Source organism: Pelodiscus sinensis, chromosome 16, assembly GCF_052426305.1.
Source record: "Pelodiscus sinensis isolate ZL-2025 chromosome 16, ASM5242630v1, whole genome shotgun sequence".
NCBI lineage: Eukaryota > Metazoa > Chordata > Testudines > Trionychidae > Pelodiscus > Pelodiscus sinensis.
Window position 1 is genome coordinate 41,318,994 of NC_143067.1, and position 20,453 is coordinate 41,339,446.

General features: G+C 49.3%; 1 protein-coding gene across 9 annotated transcripts in view; it reads left to right on the forward strand.

Annotated features, from left to right (window-relative positions):
• LOC106731829 (protocadherin gamma-C5-like) overlaps window positions 1–20,453 on the forward strand; it is a 237,111-nt gene that overhangs the window by 50,611 nt on the left and 166,047 nt on the right. Inside the window, exon 1 of one of the 9 annotated variants that reach the window (XM_075900727.2) lies at window positions 140–2,770. The exons of 5 other annotated variants lie outside the window; for them this stretch is intronic. In XM_075900727.2, coding sequence (XP_075756842.2) covers window positions 302–2,770 — 2,469 coding nt within the window. In that variant the 5' untranslated portion in view covers window positions 140–301. Of the gene's footprint in view, window positions 1–139; window positions 2,771–6,711; window positions 10,163–11,976; window positions 14,737–16,794; window positions 19,825–20,453 lie in introns of those variants that run through there. 3 more of the 9 variants (XM_089769595.1, XM_089769601.1, XM_089769599.1) reach the window with 3 other exon arrangements.

The window sequence follows — 20,453 nt, forward strand, 5'->3', positions numbered from 1 at the left end:
TCGTCTCTAGTCAGCGCTAGCTGTGTAGTTGCACTAAGATCAGCCGAGCTGCAGTTCTCCAGCAGAGACGCAGAGTGTCGCTCTTAGCCAGCGCGATGAGGGAGCGGCGCAGGGGATCTGTCAGGGACTCGGGCAGTGGCGCAGTCAGGCTGCGCAGAGCGGAGAGGAGTCGTAGCGAGGACAGATCCACGCAGAGTCACTGAACACGTCGGGCTTTGCCAGCGTAGAGAAGCGACTCTGTTCAACCTTCTCGCGGGAGGTTTCCATTTAGCTGGAATCTAAAGACTCCCGGGGGCTCGGGATGGAGGAGAGCGGGCCAGCGGAATCCAGAGGGAGCTGGCGAAAGGCAAGAGACAGACACAGGGGCCGGAGATACGAGAGGCAAGTACTCTTCTTTCCTTTGTTGTTCTCCCTGTTCTGCCCGGCGCTCTCTGAGCAGCTACGCTATGTGATTCCCGAGGAAATGGCCAAAGGCGCCCTAGTGGGGAGCCTTGCGCAGGATCTGGGGGTGAATGTGGGAGGCCTGGCACCCCGGAAGCTCCGCGTGGTCTCCAGTGCCAAAAGGCAGCATTTCACCATCGGTGCAGACACAGGGAATCTACATGTAAATGATAGAATAGACCGAGAAGAAATATGTGGAAACGCGCCCCTCTGCGTCCTAACCGTGGAGGCAGTGACAGAAAACCCTTTCAACGTTTTCCCTGTGGCTGTTCAAATCCAAGATATTAACGATAACTCCCCCTACTTCACTAGAAGCCGCATTGATTTTAAAATAAGCGAGTCTGCGCTACCCGGGGCTTCGTTTCCATTGGAAATGGCGCAAGATCCCGATGTTGGGAGCAACACGATACAGAATTACCAGCTCAGCCAGAACCAGTATTTTGTCCTGTCAGTGAAGGAGAGCTCAAATGGCAACAAATACGCAGAATTGGTTCTCGGTGAGCAATTGGATCGCGAAAAGCAAAGTTCCCATCACTTGATCCTGACAGCTGTGGATGGGGGGGACCCGGTCAGAACCGGGACGACTCAGATAAGGGTTAATGTCACTGACGCCAATGACAATACCCCCTTATTCAGTGAAAAGCTCTACAAAGTCAGCCTGAGCGAAACTCTGCCAAACGGCTCCTTAGTGCTTCGGGTGCAAGCCACAGATAAAGATGAAGGGTTGCATGCAAAGATTGCCTATTCCTTTAGCAACATACCCGACAGTGTTTCTAAACTGTTCACAATTGATCCGAATAGCGGAGAAATTAGAACTCGATGGAATCTGGATTATGAAATGGAAAACAGCTTCTTATTAGACGTGGAAGCGACAGACGGCGGAGGTCTGAGCGCTCACTGCAAACTTCAGATACAAATTCTAGATGAGAATGACAATGCCCCAGAGATGACACTGACACCTGTGACCAGTCCCGCCCCTGAAAACTCTCTGGTGGGGACAGTGATCGCTCTAATCAAAGTCATTGACCAAGACACTGCTGAGAACGGAAAGGTCTCCTGCCGTTTAGAAGAAAATTTACCCTTTAAAATAGCATCTTCTTCCGATAGTTACTACAAGCTGGTGACTGACAGCCCCCTGGACAGGGAGCGTGCCCCGGAGTACAACATCACAATCACGGCCACAGACAAGGGCTCCCCCCCGCTCTCCACCCAGAAAACCATTCTCTTGCAGATCTCGGATGTCAATGACAACGCCCCTGTCTTCGAGAAACCTTCCTACAGCGCCTACGTGCCCGAGAACAACCCCTCGGGGGCCTCCATTTTCAGTGTCAAAGCCTCAGACCGGGATCTGGACGGCAACGCCCGGGTCACTTACTCCATCCTGCGCAGCAGCATCCAGGAGCTGCCTGTCTCCTCCTACGTGTCCATCAACTCCCAGACTGGAGCGCTGTACGCGCAGCGCTCCTTCGACTACGAGCAGTTCCGGGCGTTCGAGCTGCAAGTGAGAGCCGAAGACGGCGGGTCGCCGCCTCTCAGCAGCAACGTCACCGTCAGCGTGTTTATCCTGGATCGGAACGACAACGCCCCTCGCATCCTGTATCCCTCGCTCGGGCCCGAGGGCTCGGCCGTGTTCGAGATGGTCCCTCGCTCTGCCGAGGCGGGTTATCTGGTGACGAAGGTGGTGGCGGTGGATGCGGACTCGGGACACAACGCCTGGCTCTCCTACCATGTGCTGCAGGCCACGGAGCCGGCGCTCTTCCGGCTGGGGCTGCACAGCGGGGAGATCCGGATCGCCCGCGCCTTTTCGGACAGAGATGCGGTGAAGCACCGGCTGGTCGCCCTGGTGAAGGACAACGGGCAGCCGCCTCTTTCCGCCACCGTGACTCTGAGCCTGGTGTTCGCCGAGAACTTCCAAGAGGCTCTTCCGGAAATGAGCGACCGGTCGGCTGAGTCGGCGCCGCAGTCTGATTTGCAGTTCTACCTGGTGTTGGCCTTGGCCTTGGTCTCGTTTCTCTTCCTCCTGACGGTGACACTGGCCATTGCGATGAGATTGCGGCGGTCGGGAGAACTTAGCATTCTTCGATGCTTGAATCCTGATATTTATTCCAAAGACTGTCCCAGTTATCCAGCTAACTACTGCGATGGGACTTTACCTTATTCCTACAATATCTGTTTTCCCACAACTTCCGGTGACAACGGCCTTAATATCCTGGTAACCGATACTCAAAATGATACACCAGGGAAAGTTCTTTGCAGTAAAAACCCTGGGAAGTTGTATCTGAGCAGCAACATAAACGATCCAAATTCTCAGTCCGAATCTCTACTGGAGGTGAGCGAAAGATCCGAACCTTTGGTATTCTGAATATTTCCATGTCTCGATTTTTTTAGAGGATACCTGAATACTGATCATCTTAATTAACATGTTTAGTGTCTACAAGTTTGTATATTAATCCCAAAGAAGTATTTTTAATTTTTCGGGTTTTTTATTTATGTTGAGGTAGCATATAGTAGGAGATTGTGCATTTTTGGGAAGCGACACTGATTTTTGCATGATTGTGATACTGGAATGCCAAGTGCCAGCTTATGCCAAAGCCCCCAGGTCTGAAATTGACCAATACATGTCTGGAATCTGTCTAGGTCAGTTATGGGTTAATATTCATAGAACTGATATTAGAATTAGAAGAAAGTGCTTCGTCTGTATTGATTGCTTGTGAGTTGCTGCCTGCAGTAATGTTGTTATATTTGAGGTTCATATTGTCAGGTGGTATCTGAGCTGTTGTATTGTGAGCTTCTGTGACCATATGAATAAGTCATGTGGAAGAGGGGCATCTGTTAGTGGGAAGAGGTTCTGTTGTACAGTAATTATACCCATCTTTAACGGGGAGACCTGTGGATATCAGGCAGGGGTGAGCAAATGCCAGCCTGTGGCTGGATCCAGTTCACCAAGTTTAGCCCCTGACTGGTGTCCCCCTCTCTGAGTACCTACCTGCACAGCCACCATTACTAAGCTATTGCAGTTCTCATTGGCCAGTGATCACTATTCATGACCAGTGGCAGGAAACCTCCACCTCACTTCCTGCAGCTCCCATTGACCAACAACAGTGGGCCCCTGCTCTTTTATTTTCAATCCTGTTCTCAGGGGTCATTTTATTCTTTAATAACTATTATTTTTTTAAACGTTTAAGCTAAAGTATTTTATCCTTTTAGAGAAAAAAGATATATTTTTAAAATGTACACTTGGCTTCTGTGAAATAGTGGTGTCCTTTATTTGTCCATATCCTAGTATCTCAGCAAGAGCTGGTGTAATATAGAAATGTCCTGGACACACAGTTTCTTAGTCACCTCTGTCAATTTCAGTTGTCTAGTGTATATCTGTTTTGTTCTAAAGTCCTGCAGCACTTTAAAGACTAACAGATTTATCTGGGAATTAACTTTCATAGTAAAAACCACTTGGTCAGATGCATTTGAGTGGAAATTACAGAGGCAGGCTGGTGTTTGTAGCATGGTAACAAATGACTAATGATGTGCCTTTTTCACTCTTTTGCATACCTACATTCATAACCTGATATTTGCTTTTAGTTTACAGTCCTAAGCTTAGAATCATTTGATTAGCTCTCAGCATGTGTGGAATATAATTTTATTTGTACTTATATGAGGGAAAAAAGTATGTTTTTCATTAATTGTAGCAAGTGCTTCATTCTGTGGTTAGTGGTGCCACATATGGAATTGGCCTGATTGTAGATTAGGTGTTCCACATTCCTTTTAATTTGATCTGTCCTTTTGCACTTCCTGTGCTATGGACAGTGCATTAAGTGGGAGATGATATTTAAAAGAACATCCCTCAATTATGTCACAGTTCTTTTCTAGATAAAACTTTTCACATGTCCTTCATAAATAGCTCTGACTTCTTTGTTCTCTAGTTAAAAAAGAAAATTAAAAAATCCCTGGTTTTTCATTGTGATCTGTCAGAGGGATTCACACTGGAGTTACTCACTTATTTAGGGTGCTCTGCAAAGAATGGGGGCAAACAATCACCAAGCCAGCACAAAACAGCTTCAGTAATACATTATTTGTTACCCAGAAGCCAACAACACAGCTCCTTTAAAAAGCAACCAATTCTGAAATCTCCACCCAGGCACCCAGATCAACTGTGATTACTGAAAATCTTATTCAGCATATAAAAAAAAATTCTACCAATCCCAAAGGATCAGCCACATTGTTTCCCAAGTTAATTAATATTTCAGATCTTACCCAAGACATGTTTACAGCCAATTCTTATTAACTAAACTACAATTTATTAGAAAAAATAGGTAGAGTATTGGTTAAAGGATCAGTACACAGAGAGACATGAATACAGTTTCTGAGATCAGAGTCATGGTAGAGATGGGGAGCTTTGTAGTTGTAAAGAGTCTTTAAGAAATAGCCCTATGTTATGGTCTAATGTTTGTATTCAAGGTGTTCCAATTTAGGAATGGGATCTCAATCCTGTGACTTCAAACTTCCCTTGATAAAGCTTAAATGTTATCTATTGGTATGTCCCTAAATGTTGAATTTTGGACAGTTATCCTGCCGAATGCTTAATACTTTCTGGTTAAGTGTCACAGTCACACAAACAGATGTGTTAAAAATAAAATAGGTTGCCAGCTGACACATTTTATAGTGTGGAAATGCCAAACTTAAGATTGCAAATGCAGCCCTGTTGTAAAAATACATTATAGTACTGCATATTCTTTCATGGTCAGATGCTGCTTTTTATTAAGAGACCATGCCTCAGTCAGAGCCCATAAATAGAACAATGGATGAGTCAGAGTTCTGCAATGAACCGAGCAAGGACTCAGGGAATGCAGAAGTTGAACCATGTGCTGTGAAAATGGCAACAATCTGGAGGGATCATGCAGGAATGAGGCAGGAGACCAGAGAGTGAATAAAGAGTATAACATTAAATAGCAAACTACCTTGACTTGTACACTGAATGAGACAGGGCCTGCATGGAAAAGGGGTTTGGTCATATAATTTAATAATAATATGCAAAACTAATAGCTTTAAAGTGTCATCAAAAATTTTATCTATGGCATTTCTAGATTTTTAAAGCATTTTATATTGCAACAGTATTTATATTTTTATTTGTTTTATGGAATTTTGCCACTGTCTTATTTTCTCAGGTGTTTCTAATTTCTGATATGTAAAAGTTGGTTTTAGTCGGAATACTCAGAAAAGTGTAAATTTAGATTTTCTCATTATTTTCTTACCTTATTTTCATTTGCTTACAATTTTGTGATTTGTTTTAACATTATGTTCTGATAGTGTCAAATCTCTAAATCATAGTGAATCTTTCTGGAAAATTTGGAGGAAAATAGTTTAGCCATTTCTGATAATGACCATAGTCTGAAACTTTTCCCCAATTATTGAAAATAATGGTATATGTTCAAATCACTGCTCCTGCTTTTTTCAGTTGTGGTTGAGAATGATCAGTACTTCTGTAAATCAGGTCCCCGTTATCTGAAATTAAACTTTGAGAAGACGATGAACATGCTATGAATGGCCATCTGTGAAAAGTTTGGTTTAAGTGACTTGCCCATCCACCTAAGAACTTTGTTGGAGATGCAGGTATAAAATCCATTTATCCAGGGTGGAATTCAATGGAAAGCACCCTTTCCCTTCCTGTAATACCCCATTTATTACACAACTTCCACATTTTGCGACACTTAAGCAACTTTAATTCTGGCATTTCCTTTATTATGAGTGCTTGATTTCACAAGTTTAACATGATTCTAGTGTAGGGTTCAGCTTTTGGTGTTTCCATTTAAAGAAACTAATTTGGGTGAAATAAAAAAGTCTGTTGTGTGGAACCATATTAACCTCCCACATAAGGCATCAATGAGGCTGAGACCTTCACAGCCACTAAAGAGGGCAGAGGCAAACATTTCCCCAGTGAGTTTCACACCTATTTGTGAGGCAGCAGAGGACTGCTGAGAATCAAAAATACTATTTTTGGTTCCAACTTCTGAAGGGAAGTGTGCTGTAGTGTGATAGGCCCTTCCTCCTTGTTCTCCCCCAAGAAAGCCATTTCCATGCTTTCTGCTTCCAGCCTGTGCTTGTGCCAGTCATTCCTTAAACCCAGCTGTCATCTGTTTTCCTGAACACTGAGGTGAATCTAGGCTACTCCTGCTAAAAGGTGGATGCATAATTAGCTAGAAAACCATCCTCAGAGAGTATTTATCAATGGTTCCCTGTCATGTCTGAGGGACATAATGAGTGGGGTCCCACAGTGATCAGTTTTGGTTGCAGATTTGTTCAATATCTTCATCAATGATGGGATAATAGAAAGGACACTTATGAATTCTGTGGACAATATCAAGATAGGAGGGTTTGTAAGTGCTTTGGAGGATAGGATTATCATTCAAAATGATCTGAATACACCAGAGAAATGGTTTGAAGTAAATATATATTCACTGAACAGGTCTACAAAGTCAGGGAGAAAATCTACCAAAAGAATTCTTTGTACTGCAGGTGAAAGCAAGGAATGAGGAAGAAGGTCGAATACATACATCTTGGGAAGCCAAAAACAGAGGGGAAATGGCTGCCCACAGCCATTTGGAGTGGTTATTGATAATCAGAAGGAGAATCCATCACTCCTCCCTTCCCATCGCTGATATCTGCATCAGAATCCAGCCCAAGTCTCTCTTGGACAGGATAGCTCTGATTTGTGTATCTGTCCAGGATGCAGGAGAAAACGGAAAGGTCAAATGCCAAATAAAGGTCAAATGTATCAAATAATATCCTTTACGAATAATTATTATAAGATGGTCACAGAGAACACCTTTGGGCAGAGAAAGGTCATTGGAGTATACTCCAGTGATAACCAGAGACAAAGGCACCCCCGTTCTCCACTCAGAAATCCATCCTGTGTTCTGGTAATTACTTTTAACAGTATAGAGTTTTGCTTTCTGTGCTCAGTTTTAAAATATACTTTTATTAGGATATCAAAAGTATATGCAGTGCTGAAAAATTAACTGGCACACACAGAAAATCAGCCTCATTTATCTCATCACATGCAATTATTAGTTAAGACTGTGAGCGCCGCTGTTCACCACTGGAGGAGAGGAATGCAAGGAGAAATCAAGCAGACAGACCAGTCTCTGTTTCACAGCACAGAACAGGAGTCAAATTATCTTCTAACTCCAGCACCGCCGAATAAATCCCCCTCACTCGGCTTGGATTAGAACCCAGAAAAAGGAAGATTGTCTGTTTCCAAACGCTGCCTGCTGGTTCAATTTCAGATGCCTGCTTGGAGTAGGAAATGGCAAATATAAACATGCTGCGGGGAAACAAAGGACGAGCTCTGCTCTGCCTCATATTGCTCCGGGTTTGGGAGGCAGTTTCTGGACAGATTCGATATTCGATTGCCGAGGAGCTGCCGAAAGGCGCTTTCGTGGGGAATATCGCTCAGGACCTGGGGCTGGACCTAAAGGAGCTCGCAGGCCGCGGAGTGCGCCTTGTTGGCAGAGGTAGGACTCAATATTTTACTCTGAATCTGAGAAGCGGCCATTTGTATTGCGCGGAAAGAGCAGACAGGGAGCAGATCTGTGGCCAGATGGCGACGTGCCTCCTACATTTTGAAATTATAGTAGAGGACACAATGAAGGTTTTCGGAGTTGACGTTGAAATAACGGATATTAACGACAATGCTCCCCGCTTCCAGGAAGCTCAATTCGAATTTAGAATCAGTGAGACAACCGCCGTGGGAACCCGGTACCCGCTGGAGGAGGCGCAGGATCCGGACGTGGGCACCAATTCCCTGCAGGGGTATCAGCTCAGCAGCAACGAGCACTTCTCTCTGGAGGCGCAGGCGGGAGCCGATACGGACGGACACCTGGACCTGGTGCTGCAAAAGCCTCTGGATCGGGAAGAACGAGCCGTTCACGATCTAATCCTCACAGCCACGGACGGGGGGGATCCCGTCAGGTCCGGCACCGCGCGGGTCCGCGTCGTTGTCCTGGACGCCAATGACAACGCGCCAGCTTTCAGCCAGCCGGTCTATACAGTGAGTGTTCTGGAAAACGTGCCCGTCGGGTCCCTGCTGCTGACAGTGAACGCCACCGACCCGGACGAAGCGATGCACTCGGCGCTCACCTACTCGCTCCGGAAACTGAAAGACAAAGCGTCGCAGGTGTTCCGCGTGGACGCCAGAACGGGAGAAATATCGACGGCGGGGAACCTGGACTATGAGGAAGCTGCGTCGTATGAGATGGAGGTTCAAGCCAAGGACAGTGGAGACCTCTCGGCCAGGTCCAAAGTCCTGGTTACTGTGATCGATGTCAATGACAATCTGCCGGAAATCACAGTCACCTCCCTCACCAGCTCAGTGAGTGAGGACAGCCCGCCGGGAACTGTGATCGCCCTCTTCAATTTCCACGATCGAGATTCAGGCCCGAATGGAGAGGTCACGTGCTCCATCGCAGCCAATCTGCCGTTCCGCTTGCAGAAGACATTGGACAATTACTACAGCTTGGTGACTGACAGAGCCCTGGACCGGGAGCGGGTCTCGGGTTACAATGTGACGGTCACAGCCACAGACCGCGGGACTCCCCCGTTATCCTCCACCACAAGCATCTCAGTGCAACTTTCCGACATAAACGACAACGCGCCCATCTTCAGCCAGACATCCTACACTGTGTCCATCCCCGAGAACAACCCCAGCGGGGCCTCCGTGTGCTCCATGAGGGCCACTGACCGCGACTGGGGGGAGAACGCCCGAGTGACTTACTCTCTGCTGGAGGGCGAGGGCCGCGAAGCTCCGCTCTCCTCCGCCGTGTCCATTAACTCGGAGACCGGGGCTGTGTACGCGCTGCGCTCCTTCGACTACGAGCAGCTGCGGGAGCTTCGGTTCCGGGTGCAGGCTCGGGACGGGGGGTCCCCGCCGCTCCGCAGCAATGTCTCGGTCAGGCTCTTGGTGCTGGACCAGAATGACAACAGCCCGCACATCCTGCACCCCGCCTCCCCCAGCGATGGCTCCACGGGAGTGGAGCTGGCCCCTCGCTCCTCCGAGCCGGGCTACCTGGTCACCAAGGTGGTGGCGGTGGATGCGGACTCCGGGCAGAACGCCTGGCTCTCCTACCAGCTGCTGAAGGCCACGGAGCCGGGGCTCTTCTCGGTCGGAGTCCACAGCGGCGAGGTGCGGACAGCGCGCTACTTTGTGGACAGGGACGGCCTGAAGCAGAGCCTGGTGGTGCTGGTGAAGGACAACGGGCAGCCCCCTCTCTCGGCCACCGTCACTGTCACGGTGGCGGTGGCTGACAGCATCCCCGAGCTCCTGTCGGACCTGAGCAGCCTCTCGGCTCCCGCGCAGCCGCAGTCCGGCCTCACCTTGTACCTGGTGATCGCGGTGGCGTCCGTGTCCTGCGTCTTCCTCACCTTCGTCATAGCGCTGGTGGCCCTGCGGCTCCGGCGGTGGCGCGAGTCGCAGCTGTTGGACTCCTCGAGCGGGACTTTCAGCGGAGTTCCCGTCTCGCACTTCGTGGGCATCGATGGGGTCAGAGCGTTTCTCCACTCCTACTCCCAGGAGGCGTCGCTCAGCGCGGGCTCCGGGAAGAGTCAGTGTACCCAGTCAGAATTAAACTATTCAAATACCCTCACTAATCGGCCGATTGATGAGAATGCGGAAGACCTCTTAATTGCAGAGAACTTGAAGAATAATGAGGGGAAGGAGGCATTTGGTCGGGTAAGTTTTCCTTGGTTGTTTTTTTAAATGTTTTCACGGATCAAATTACAGTTTTATTCAGTGGGTACTGGTAGCAGCTCTTGTGCAGAGCGAACACTCGGGGAAATCCTGCTGTTGTGTCTTTCTGTGATCTTGGTAGTGATTTCCGTTCGGAATTCCGTAAATAGTCGGAAAAGGAAGAATTAGAATCTAATTAGAATCAGTCATACAACAATAGGAGATGAAACTGTGATGTTTTTGTTATTCAAGTGTGTCATACTCCAGTTCATATTTTAAAAACCGTCTTTGTTAGGGCGCGAGCCGAAGAAACACAATTCATTGTAACGTTCTAGAATGGGTTTTTATCAAGAATTCAACCGGAATTCCTAAGGAATCCGCATTTTTCTAACACCGAATACTCTTCTGAAAGCGGCTTCTATTCGAATCCTGTTCAAGTTACTAACTTTTGTGTTACAGTATTTGTGAGGGAATAAAATAAAATATCGTTCGATCTACCAAAGTTTGTATATTCAGGGTGAGGCGCCTCTTTTTTGGTACAACATTACAGTGGAGGAGGGAAATATCTTTAAAGCCAACTTTGAAAAACCTTTGCATAAAAAATTACTTAGAGCAAGAAAATGTATTTTACATTTGTTCATGTCATTTCAAGGCCCAGACATTCGCAGTTTTCTTTAGGGACAGAAAGCATGACAGCCATTTTCTCATAATTTGGCTCATTTATGTTAAGTGACGTTACATCTGGTGATAATAAAATATTGATAGTAGGTAAAGGGAGTGGAACGCCTGTTGGAATTGAATCTAGGAACTCTGCATCTTAGTGTAAGAGCCCCTGTCACATGAGCTAAAAGCTATCTGGCTGTTGACTAAGACTGTAGTGGTCTGAGGATACTACAGGGGACATAAGGTCTGTGGGTTACAGAAGCCCCTGTGACACCTGGCTAGAATGCATCAATACTTCACGTCCTGTCTTACGAGTGTAAAGACATTATGTGCCCTCACGAGCCTGCTAGACTTTTCTATACGCCTAGGTTTCCAAATAGCAGTGAACGACGATAAAAAAAAAATACTTTCTTGCTATCTTTGCCCAGCCCAATTGCTGCATCCAACAGGAAGTAGCAAGATTTAGCCACAGAGACAGATGAATTTGTAACCTCAGAATCAACCGCAATTATCTGTATTTAAAACCAAAGTGCCCTTTAAAACGATAAATAGTTAACACAGGTACTCTCAGGAAAGGAAATCAACTTGAACCCATCATCCCAATGACACGCTGGCTGCCTATTCAATGGCAAATCAAATTCAGAGTACTTGTACTGACTTTCAAGGCTCTCTCCAGGATACATCTAAATTAGAGGAACTATTTAAGTGACTCGTTCACTCCCCTGGCCATGGTTGTTCCTACCAAATTCACGTCCAGTTCGGTCAATTTTTTTAAAATGTAAATGTAATGATTTCGGTTATTTCAATCTGAAATGTCACCTTCTAGGAATTGTGCAGGGGCTGACTCACGGAAGAGTTATAGAGGAGAGATCAGCAGGTTATTGTGGGGGGGGGGGGGGTTGCGGTTCTGCTACCCTTACCTCTGTGCTATTCCAGGAGGCAGCTCTGTCTTCAGAGGCGGGGGCCTGGCTCTTGGGAGGAAATGCAATAATAAAACATAAGGATTACACTTAATTTGGAAGCAAATCAACGTTGATAAATACAAAAGAGAATGCTGCTATAAATTATAGAGCAGCAGCATTATTATTGGGTGTTCGGACGAACCGTTTAAGACCCAGTTCAAGAACTGACTGGATTGAGAATAATGTTATCACATTTACATTACACACAGTAGATTTATTACGTCTTTAGTGCTGCGAGCTGCAGTTCTCCGGCTGAGCTCAGAGTGTCGCTGCTGGCCAACGCGGCGCGGAGCTCCAGCCAGAGGTCTCTTACAGACTGCAGCAGCGGAATTTCTCGGTAATACAGCACAATCACAGGGAAAACAACGCAGAGAAACGCCGCCGGCTCGGAGAACGCCTCACTCCGGACCCTGGTGCTCAATTAGCCTCAGAAGCCGAATGAGTTTTCTCTTCCTTACTTGGGGTATAGACCATATATCCGGATTTGTAAGCGCTGTTTTGCACGAAATATAGAAGAGAGCGTACGTGGAAGTGCACGGGATGGAGACCAGGCGCCGGGCGCCGGGCCGGGCGGCCCCACGGCAAGTACTGCTCCTCGCCTGCTTCTTCCCTTTGTTCTGCCGCGCGGCCCCGGAGCAGACTCGCTACTCGATCCCCGAGGAAATGGCCAAAGGCTCCCTCGTGGGGAACCTCGCCCAGGATCTGGGGCTGGAGCTGAGGGAGCTGCCGCTGCGGAGGCTCCGTGTCAGTTCGGAACAGCAGCATTTCAGTGTGAATGGGGAGAACGGGGACTTGTCTGTGAATGGCCGCATAGACCGGGAGGAGATCTGCGGGGAGACTCCGCTTTGTGTGCTGACGCTGGAAACGGTGGTGGAAAACCCTCTGAACGTTTTCCATGTGACTGTAGCGATCCAGGACATTAATGATAACGCCCCGCGGTTCAAGACAGACAACATCGATCTGGAAATTATTGAATCCGCACTGCCGGGTGCCCGATTTCCTCTAGAATCTGCGCACGACCCAGACGTTGGGGTCAACTCACTGCGGAGTTACCAGCTCAGCAAGAACCCGCATTTTATCCTGTCACTGAAGGAGAGTCCAGATGAAAACAAATATGCCGAGTTAATTTTGGAAAAGCCTTTGGATCGGGAAAAGCAAAACTCTTATCACTTGATCCTGACGGCCGTGGACGGGGGAGACCCGGTGAGAACCGGGACCGTTCAGATTAGGATCAATGTTACTGACATTAATGACAACCCCCCTCTATTTACTGAAGAGACCTACAAAGTCAGCGTAAGAGAAAATCTGCCAACGGGCTCCCTGGTGCTTCAGGTGAAAGCCACAGACCAGGACGAAGGGCTGAATGCGCAAATCACATACACTTTTAGCAACATTAAAGAGAATGCTCGTAAACTATTTAATTTAGATCCTGTGGATGGAAGAATTACAAATACAGGGACCCTGGATTTTGAGAAAGCAAACACACACACCATGCGCGTAGAAGCCAGGGATGGCGGAGGACAAGCTGCTCACTGCAAAGTTCAGATCGAAATTCTTGATGAGAACGACAACGCCCCGGAAGTGACGCTCACATCCGTGTCCAGCCCCATCCCAGAAGACGCACTTCCAGGCACAGTGACCGCTCTCATTAAAGTTCGTGACCTGGATGCTGCAGATAATGGAGACGTCACCTGTCACATTGAAAACACTTTGCCTTTTAAAATAGTGTCCTCCTCTGCTAACTACTATAAAATAGTCACTGACCTACCCCTGGACAGGGAGCGGGCCCCGGAGTACAACATCACAATCACGGCCACAGACAAGGGCTCCCCCCCGCTCTCCACCCAGAAAACCATCCTCTTGCAGATCTCGGATGTCAATGACAACGCCCCTGTCTTCGAGAAACCTTCCTACAGCGCCTACGTGCCCGAGAACAACCCCTCGGGGGCCTCCATTTTGAGCGTCAAAGCCTCAGACCGGGATCTGGACGGCAACGCCCGGGTCACTTACTCCATCCTGCGCAGCAGCATCCAGAAGCTGCCTGTCTCCTCCTACGTGTCCATCAACTCCCAGACCGGAGCGCTGTACGCCCAGCGCTCCTTCGACTACGAGCAGTTCCGGGCGTTCGAGCTGCAAGTGAGAGCCGAAGACGGCGGGTCGCCGCCTCTCAGCAGCAACGTCACCGTCAGCGTGTTTATCCTGGATCGGAACGACAACGCCCCTCGCATCCTGTATCCCTCGCTCGGGCCCGAGGGCTCGGCCGTGTTCGAGATGGTCCCTCGCTCGGCCGAGGCAGGTTATCTGGTGACGAAGGTGGTGGCGGTGGATGCGGACTCGGGACACAACGCCTGGCTCTCCTACCATGTGCTACAGGCCACGGAGCCGGCGCTCTTCCGGCTGGGGCTGCACAGCGGGGAGATCCGGACCGCCCGCGCCTTTGCGGACAGAGATGCGGTGAAGCACCGGCTGGTCGCCCTGGTGAAGGACAACGGGCAGCCGCCTCTCTCCGCCACCGTGACTCTGAGCCTGGTGTTCGCCGAGAACTTCCAAGAGGCTCTTCCGGAAATGAGCGACCGGTCGGCTGAGTCGGCGCCGCAGTCTGATTTGCAGTTCTACCTGGTGTTGGCCTTGGCCTTGGTCTCGTTTCTCTTCCTCCTGACGGTGACACTGGCCATTGCGATGAGATTGCGAAAGGCTGCGAATTGCTCGGGTTTGCGATGTTTGGGTTCCGATAATTCCAAGGCGGGTCCCGGATTCCCACCAGGCTACTGCGAGGGGACTTTGCCGTACAGCTACAACCTGTGTTTAGCCGCAGACTCCGGAATTAAGACGTTTAGTCTCCTAAAATCAACTGTTCAGAACTTCTCAGAGGAGAATATTGTTTACAGAGACAACTCGGGAATGCTGCCTGTGAACGGTAATTCTGCCCCTGAGACTGATGCGAGCCTTACGGTGAGTTTCTGTTTTGGTGCGCTAGGGTGTCTATGTTTTGAAAAGGTTCAAATTCTGCCCAAAATAGCTGGCTTGACCGTCTTAGCACTGTGCTATTTATTATAAACTAGCCAATTAGCCCTTCATAAAACGGGATTTTCAGGTCTCTCCTCCACATCTATCTTCTCTCCTGAGCCTCCTGGCTCTCCCTCAGTCTCTCTCTTTCTGGCTCTCCTTCTCCTCCTGCCTCGCCCCTCCCCCTCAGCTCTCCTCTGCCTCCTGCCTCTCTCTCTGTCTCTCTCTTTCTCTTCTCCTCCCCCTCCTGCCTCTCACTCAGGACTTGGAGCCCAAATGCTGCACTCCCCATGCTGCATGAGGGGTGTGGAGCCCAAACGGTCGCTTGTGCCACTTGCTCCCATGCAGTGACCTGGCTGAGCAGTGCAGAAGTCAGCCGAGTACTGTGGCGGGAGGCGAAGGGGGGTGGGGTGATGATGTTCATGCCCAGGGTCAGGGCCTGGAGCTGCTGTCACGCCGCTCGTCACCGCCTTGTCCCCTTTCACCTCCTGCCGTGGTGTTTGGCTGACTTCTGCACTGCTCAGTCAACTTCTGCACTGCTCAGCGGAGCTGCCACAGGGGAGCAAGTGGCACAAGCAGCCATTTGGGCCCTGCACTTGGCATGCAGCATGGCTGCCCAGAGGGAACAGCCAGCATTTCAGGCAACAGCACCCCCCAGAGGGAACAGCCAGCATTTCAGCATTACAGACACTGGGCTGCTTTATATATGATTCTTGCTTGAGTAATTATCTTATTAATGCATTTTATAGTTTTTATTTTATTTTATATAATGACACTTGTCTTCAGTTAAGACCTCTTTTTAAATAAATGGTTTCATGTGCTGTTACCATGTTAATTGCTGGGAGAAATTAAAAACCATTGACTTCCTAATGAGTGTGGTATGTCAAGATGCACTATTAGTGCAAAGGAGATACGGTATCACTAAGGAGTTTGAATGCATATGTCTCTTGTTGATACATTACTATTTCCACGTTATCTTATCTTCCTCGCCCTTCGACTTGGAATGGGCATTAATCAGAATGCAACCATAAAGAATGTGCCTCATCCACTTTATTGCATGGGACAATAAAGTGAAACAGAAATAAGTATAGTTACATACATAGACAAATGTTCTGATCAGGTGATTAAATATTCCCTAAACATTAAAATATGGTTCTAGGATAGTAGTTTAATTTCTGGGCTCTTACAGTTTGCTCTCCCTCTCATTCCTGCCTTTGTTTCGCTCTTTTTCCTTCTGTTCACCCCTGTCAGAGTATTAGAGCCTTAATAAGCCATCTAAAACAAAGCAACTAGCGACAAACGTTTCCTTTTTCCATTATCTGCATTGCCTGTCTTTTGATTTCTAAGTGGAGCTTAAGGTGCTCAAAATCAACTACACATTCCTGTTACTTGAGACCAGTTTACATGAGAGATCATTTCTCCTGCAATGAGTGTGATGTGCTGGCTTAACTGGAAAAGGCGAAAGCACTGGAACTGGAGTCACAGCAGGGTAAATTAGAGAAAGGGGAGGGACGATGACGTCAGGGTATTTTTCTGTAAATGTCCTTCCCCTTGCAAACCTGTATCAACCTCCAAATCTGATGATCTTTAGGGCATGCAACAAAAAGTTTTCAGGGGCTCTTAAGAAAGAACCTTGTTGGTGAGGAATAGCCAGAATAGGTAGGAATTTGTCTTTAGGCTTGGTTAGAGGCTGGGAATGGATTACGGGAAAGGGATCACGTGAGGATTACCTGTTCTGTTCACTCTCACTGCGGCATATGGCATTGGCCGCTGTCCGCAGAGAGGACAATGGGCTAGATGGACTTTGGTGTGACCCAATATGGCCATTCTTATAGTCTTCTTATAGATATTTTAATTTCCTAGGAATATGAGTCTTCCTTTCCGGGGGTAGTAGATCCTGCTGGATTTGCTTTTGCTTACACTGAATTTTATATGTGCAAAATTTCTTAGAGCAGTGCAAATACATTTTTGTTCTGGTGAAAAAATAACATACGAATGAAAAGTAAATACATTAATGGTGCAATCTCAAAAGATGGGAGAAAAATATCTATGGAAAGAGAATGAAAGAATGTTCCTTACGCATTCATATGTGAAACGTGTAAATTGGAATGATTTGACCTGTTCCTAGTATGAAACATAGTTGTGAGTTATCCCCAGTCTGAAGCGGAGGGAGAGAGCGGAATAGTTTCGCTCGTTGAACACATTTGTATGAAATTACTACATCATGATGGGGGTATAGTTAATACTAAGTACGCCATCTGGCGTAGACATATTTGCACGTTTATTACGTAGTTAGAGGATTCCCTAAAGCATATGGAACCGGTCAAAAGTACCTATTGAAAGACAATTTTCAAAATATTTATCGGCGCTGTTGCAGTTATGGATTGAGACTCTGGATGCCGCTGTGCACCAGTGAGCGGAGAAATGCAGTCAGAGACCCAGCCTAGCCCAGCCGCAGCTCAGAGCGCTAGGACACTAGAACGGAGCCTTCACACTCACGGCTGCAGGAATGAAACCCGCAGCGAATTGTAACTTGAACTAGTATCTCCAAAACCAGACCAATAAACGTTTCGGCGCCGGGGATTGCGATTCTGCGATTTCTAATTCAGAGATCTGGAAATGGCGGCTAAAGCCGGGCTGGGCAGCGGACCAGGGCGGTCTCTGGTCTGCTTTGTTTTGCTTATCGCTTGGCAGACAGTGGCTGGGGAAATTCGCTACTCGATTCCTGAGGAAATGCAGAAAGGCTCTTTCGTGGGAAATCTCCTAAAGGATCTGGGACTGGATCTACAGGAGCTCCCAGACAGCGGAGTCCGTATTGTTTCCACAGGTAGGACTCCCTATTTTGCTCTGAATCTTAAGAGCGGCCATTTAATCACCACAGAGAGAATGGACAGAGAGCAAATATGTGGCCGGCTAGAGAGGTGTCTGTTGCATCTAGAGGTTCTTGTTGAGGATAAAGTGAGGCTTGTCATAGTTGACGTTGAAATAACGGATATTAACGACAATGCGCCCCGCTTCCTGGAAGCTCAGTTCGAATTTAGAATCAGTGAGACAACCGCCGTGGGAACCCGGTACCCGCTGGAGGAGGCGCAGGATCCGGACGTGGGCACCAATTCCCTGCAGGGGTATCAGCTCAGCAGCAACGAGCACTTCTCTCTGGAGGCGCAGGCGGGAGCCGATGGGGACGGACACCTGGACCTGGTGCTGCAAAAGCCTCTGGACCGAGAAGAACGAGCCGTTCACGATCTAATCCTCACAGCCACGGACGGGGGGGATCCCGTCAGGTCCGGCACCGCGCGGGTCCGCGTCGTTGTCCTGGACGCCAATGACAACGCGCCAGCTTTCAGCCAGCCGGTCTATACAGTGAGTGTTCTGGAAAACGTGCCCGTCGGGTCCCTGCTGCTGACAGTGAACGCCACCGACCCGGACGAAGCGATGCACTCGGCGCTCACCTACTCGCTCCGGAAACTGAAAGACAAAGCGTCGCAGGTGTTCCGCGTGGACGCCAGAACGGGAGAAATATCGACGGCGGGGAACCTGGACTATGAGGAAGCTGCGTCGTATGAGATGGAGGTTCAAGCCAAGGACAGTGGAGACCTCTCGGCCAGGTCCAAAGTCCTGGTTACTGTGATCGATGTCAATGATAACGTTCCCACCATCACAATGACGTCTCTCTTCAGCTCAGTCAGGGAGGACAGCCCGCCTGGAACACTGATTGCGCTACTGAACATCAGAGATGAAGATTCAGGTCGGAATGGAGAGGTCACGTGCTCCATCGCAGCCAATCTGCCGTTCCGCTTGCAGAAGACATTGGACAATTACTACAGCTTGGTGACTGACAGAGCCCTGGACCGGGAGCGGGTCTCGGGTTACAATGTGACGGTCACAGCCACAGACCGCGGGACTCCCCCGTTATCCTCCACCACAAGCATCTCAGTGCAACTTTCGGACATAAACGACAACGCGCCCGTCTTCAGCCAGACATCCTACACCGTGTCCATCCCCGAGAACAACCCCAGCGGGGCCTCCGTGTGCTCCGTGAGGGCCACTGACCGCGACTGGGGAGAGAACGCCCGAGTGACTTACTCTCTGCTGGAGGGCGAGGGCCGCGAAGCTCCGCTCTCCTCCGCCGTCTCCATTAACTCGGAGACCGGGGCTGTGTACGCGCTGCGCTCCTTCGACTACGAGCAGCTGCGGGAGCTTCGGTTCCGGGTGCAGGCTCGGGACGGGGGGTCCCCGCCGCTCCGCAGCAATGTCTCCGTCAGGCTCTTGGTGCTGGACCAGAATGACAACAGCCCGCACATCCTGCACCCCGCCTCCCCCAGCGATGGCTCCACGGGAGTGGAGCTGGCCCCTCGCTCCTCCGAGCCGGGCTACCTGGTCACCAAGGTGGTGGCGGTGGATGCGGACTCCGGGCAGAACGCCTGGCTCTCCTACCAGCTGCTGAAGGCCACGGAGCCGGGGCTCTTCTCGGTCGGAGTCCACAGCGGCGAGGTGCGGACAGCGCGCTACTTTGTGGACAGGGACGGCCTGAAGCAGAGCCTGGTGGTGCTGGTGAAGGACAACGGGCAGCCCCCTCTCTCGGCCACCGTCACTGTCACGGTGGCGGTGGCTGACAGCATCCCCGAGCTCCTGTCGGACCTGAGCAGCCTCTCGGCTCCCGCGCAGCCGCAGTCCGGCCTCACCTTGTACCTGGTGATCGCGGTGGCGTCCGTGTCCTGCGTCTTCCTCACCTTCGTCATAGCGCTGGTGGCCCTGCGGCTCCGGCGGTGGCGCGAGTCGCAGCTGTTGGACTCCTCGAGTGGGACTTTCAGCGGAGTTCCCGTCTCGCACTTCGTGGGCATCGATGGGGTCAGAGCGTTTCTCCACTCCTACTCCCAGGAGGCGTCGCTCAGCGCGGGCTCCGGGAAGAGCCAGTTTACCCTGCCAAAGTTAACCTGTTCAAGTACATGTCAATCAATTGAAAAGAAAAATGAACCGGTCCTGATGCCGGATGACCTGAGTGTGAGCAAAGGGGATCAGCCCTTACTTCCGGTGAGTCTTTCTCTTTCCATGATGAGGTTTGGAATGTACATGCCCGTTATTGTCCGACGGTGGAAGTGTTACTCCGAAGCTGATTGGTATTCCCGGTGTTGCTTTTCCATATGAGAAACAGAGATGATCGTGAGTTCATTACCGTTGGCTGATGCATTATCTTATTCTAGCAGATGTACCCGGTCTTCCTCCGGTCTTGTACTGAAGTCTTTTTTTTTTTTTTTGGAGGGCGGGAAGGGAAGTAAATTTGCACATGCTTTATTTCAAGTACTGTGTTTTTAAAAACTGACGAAAAATGAAGGGTGTAGTGTTGGTTGCGGTAAGAAGAGGTAGGGAGTGCCTGGCTTAGGACAGGGGGAAGGTGGTGGCCTATGTTGAGGCAGGTGGGTGGTGCAGGTCTCAGGAGACTGGGTTCACAGGTCCCACCCATACCTGGTCCTGGGACCAGTAGGGCAGCCACCAGCAGCTTGCCCATGGCTGGAGCTGGCATCAGCTGAAAGTAGGGAGGTGAGGTGGGTTCCAGTGTTGTAATGGACAAGGCATCAGCCTCCAGAGCCTGGGATTGTGGGTTAGAGGTAGGTCTGTGTGCTTGCAGGGTGTGTGGGGAGTCTGGGTCCTGCACTCTGTTA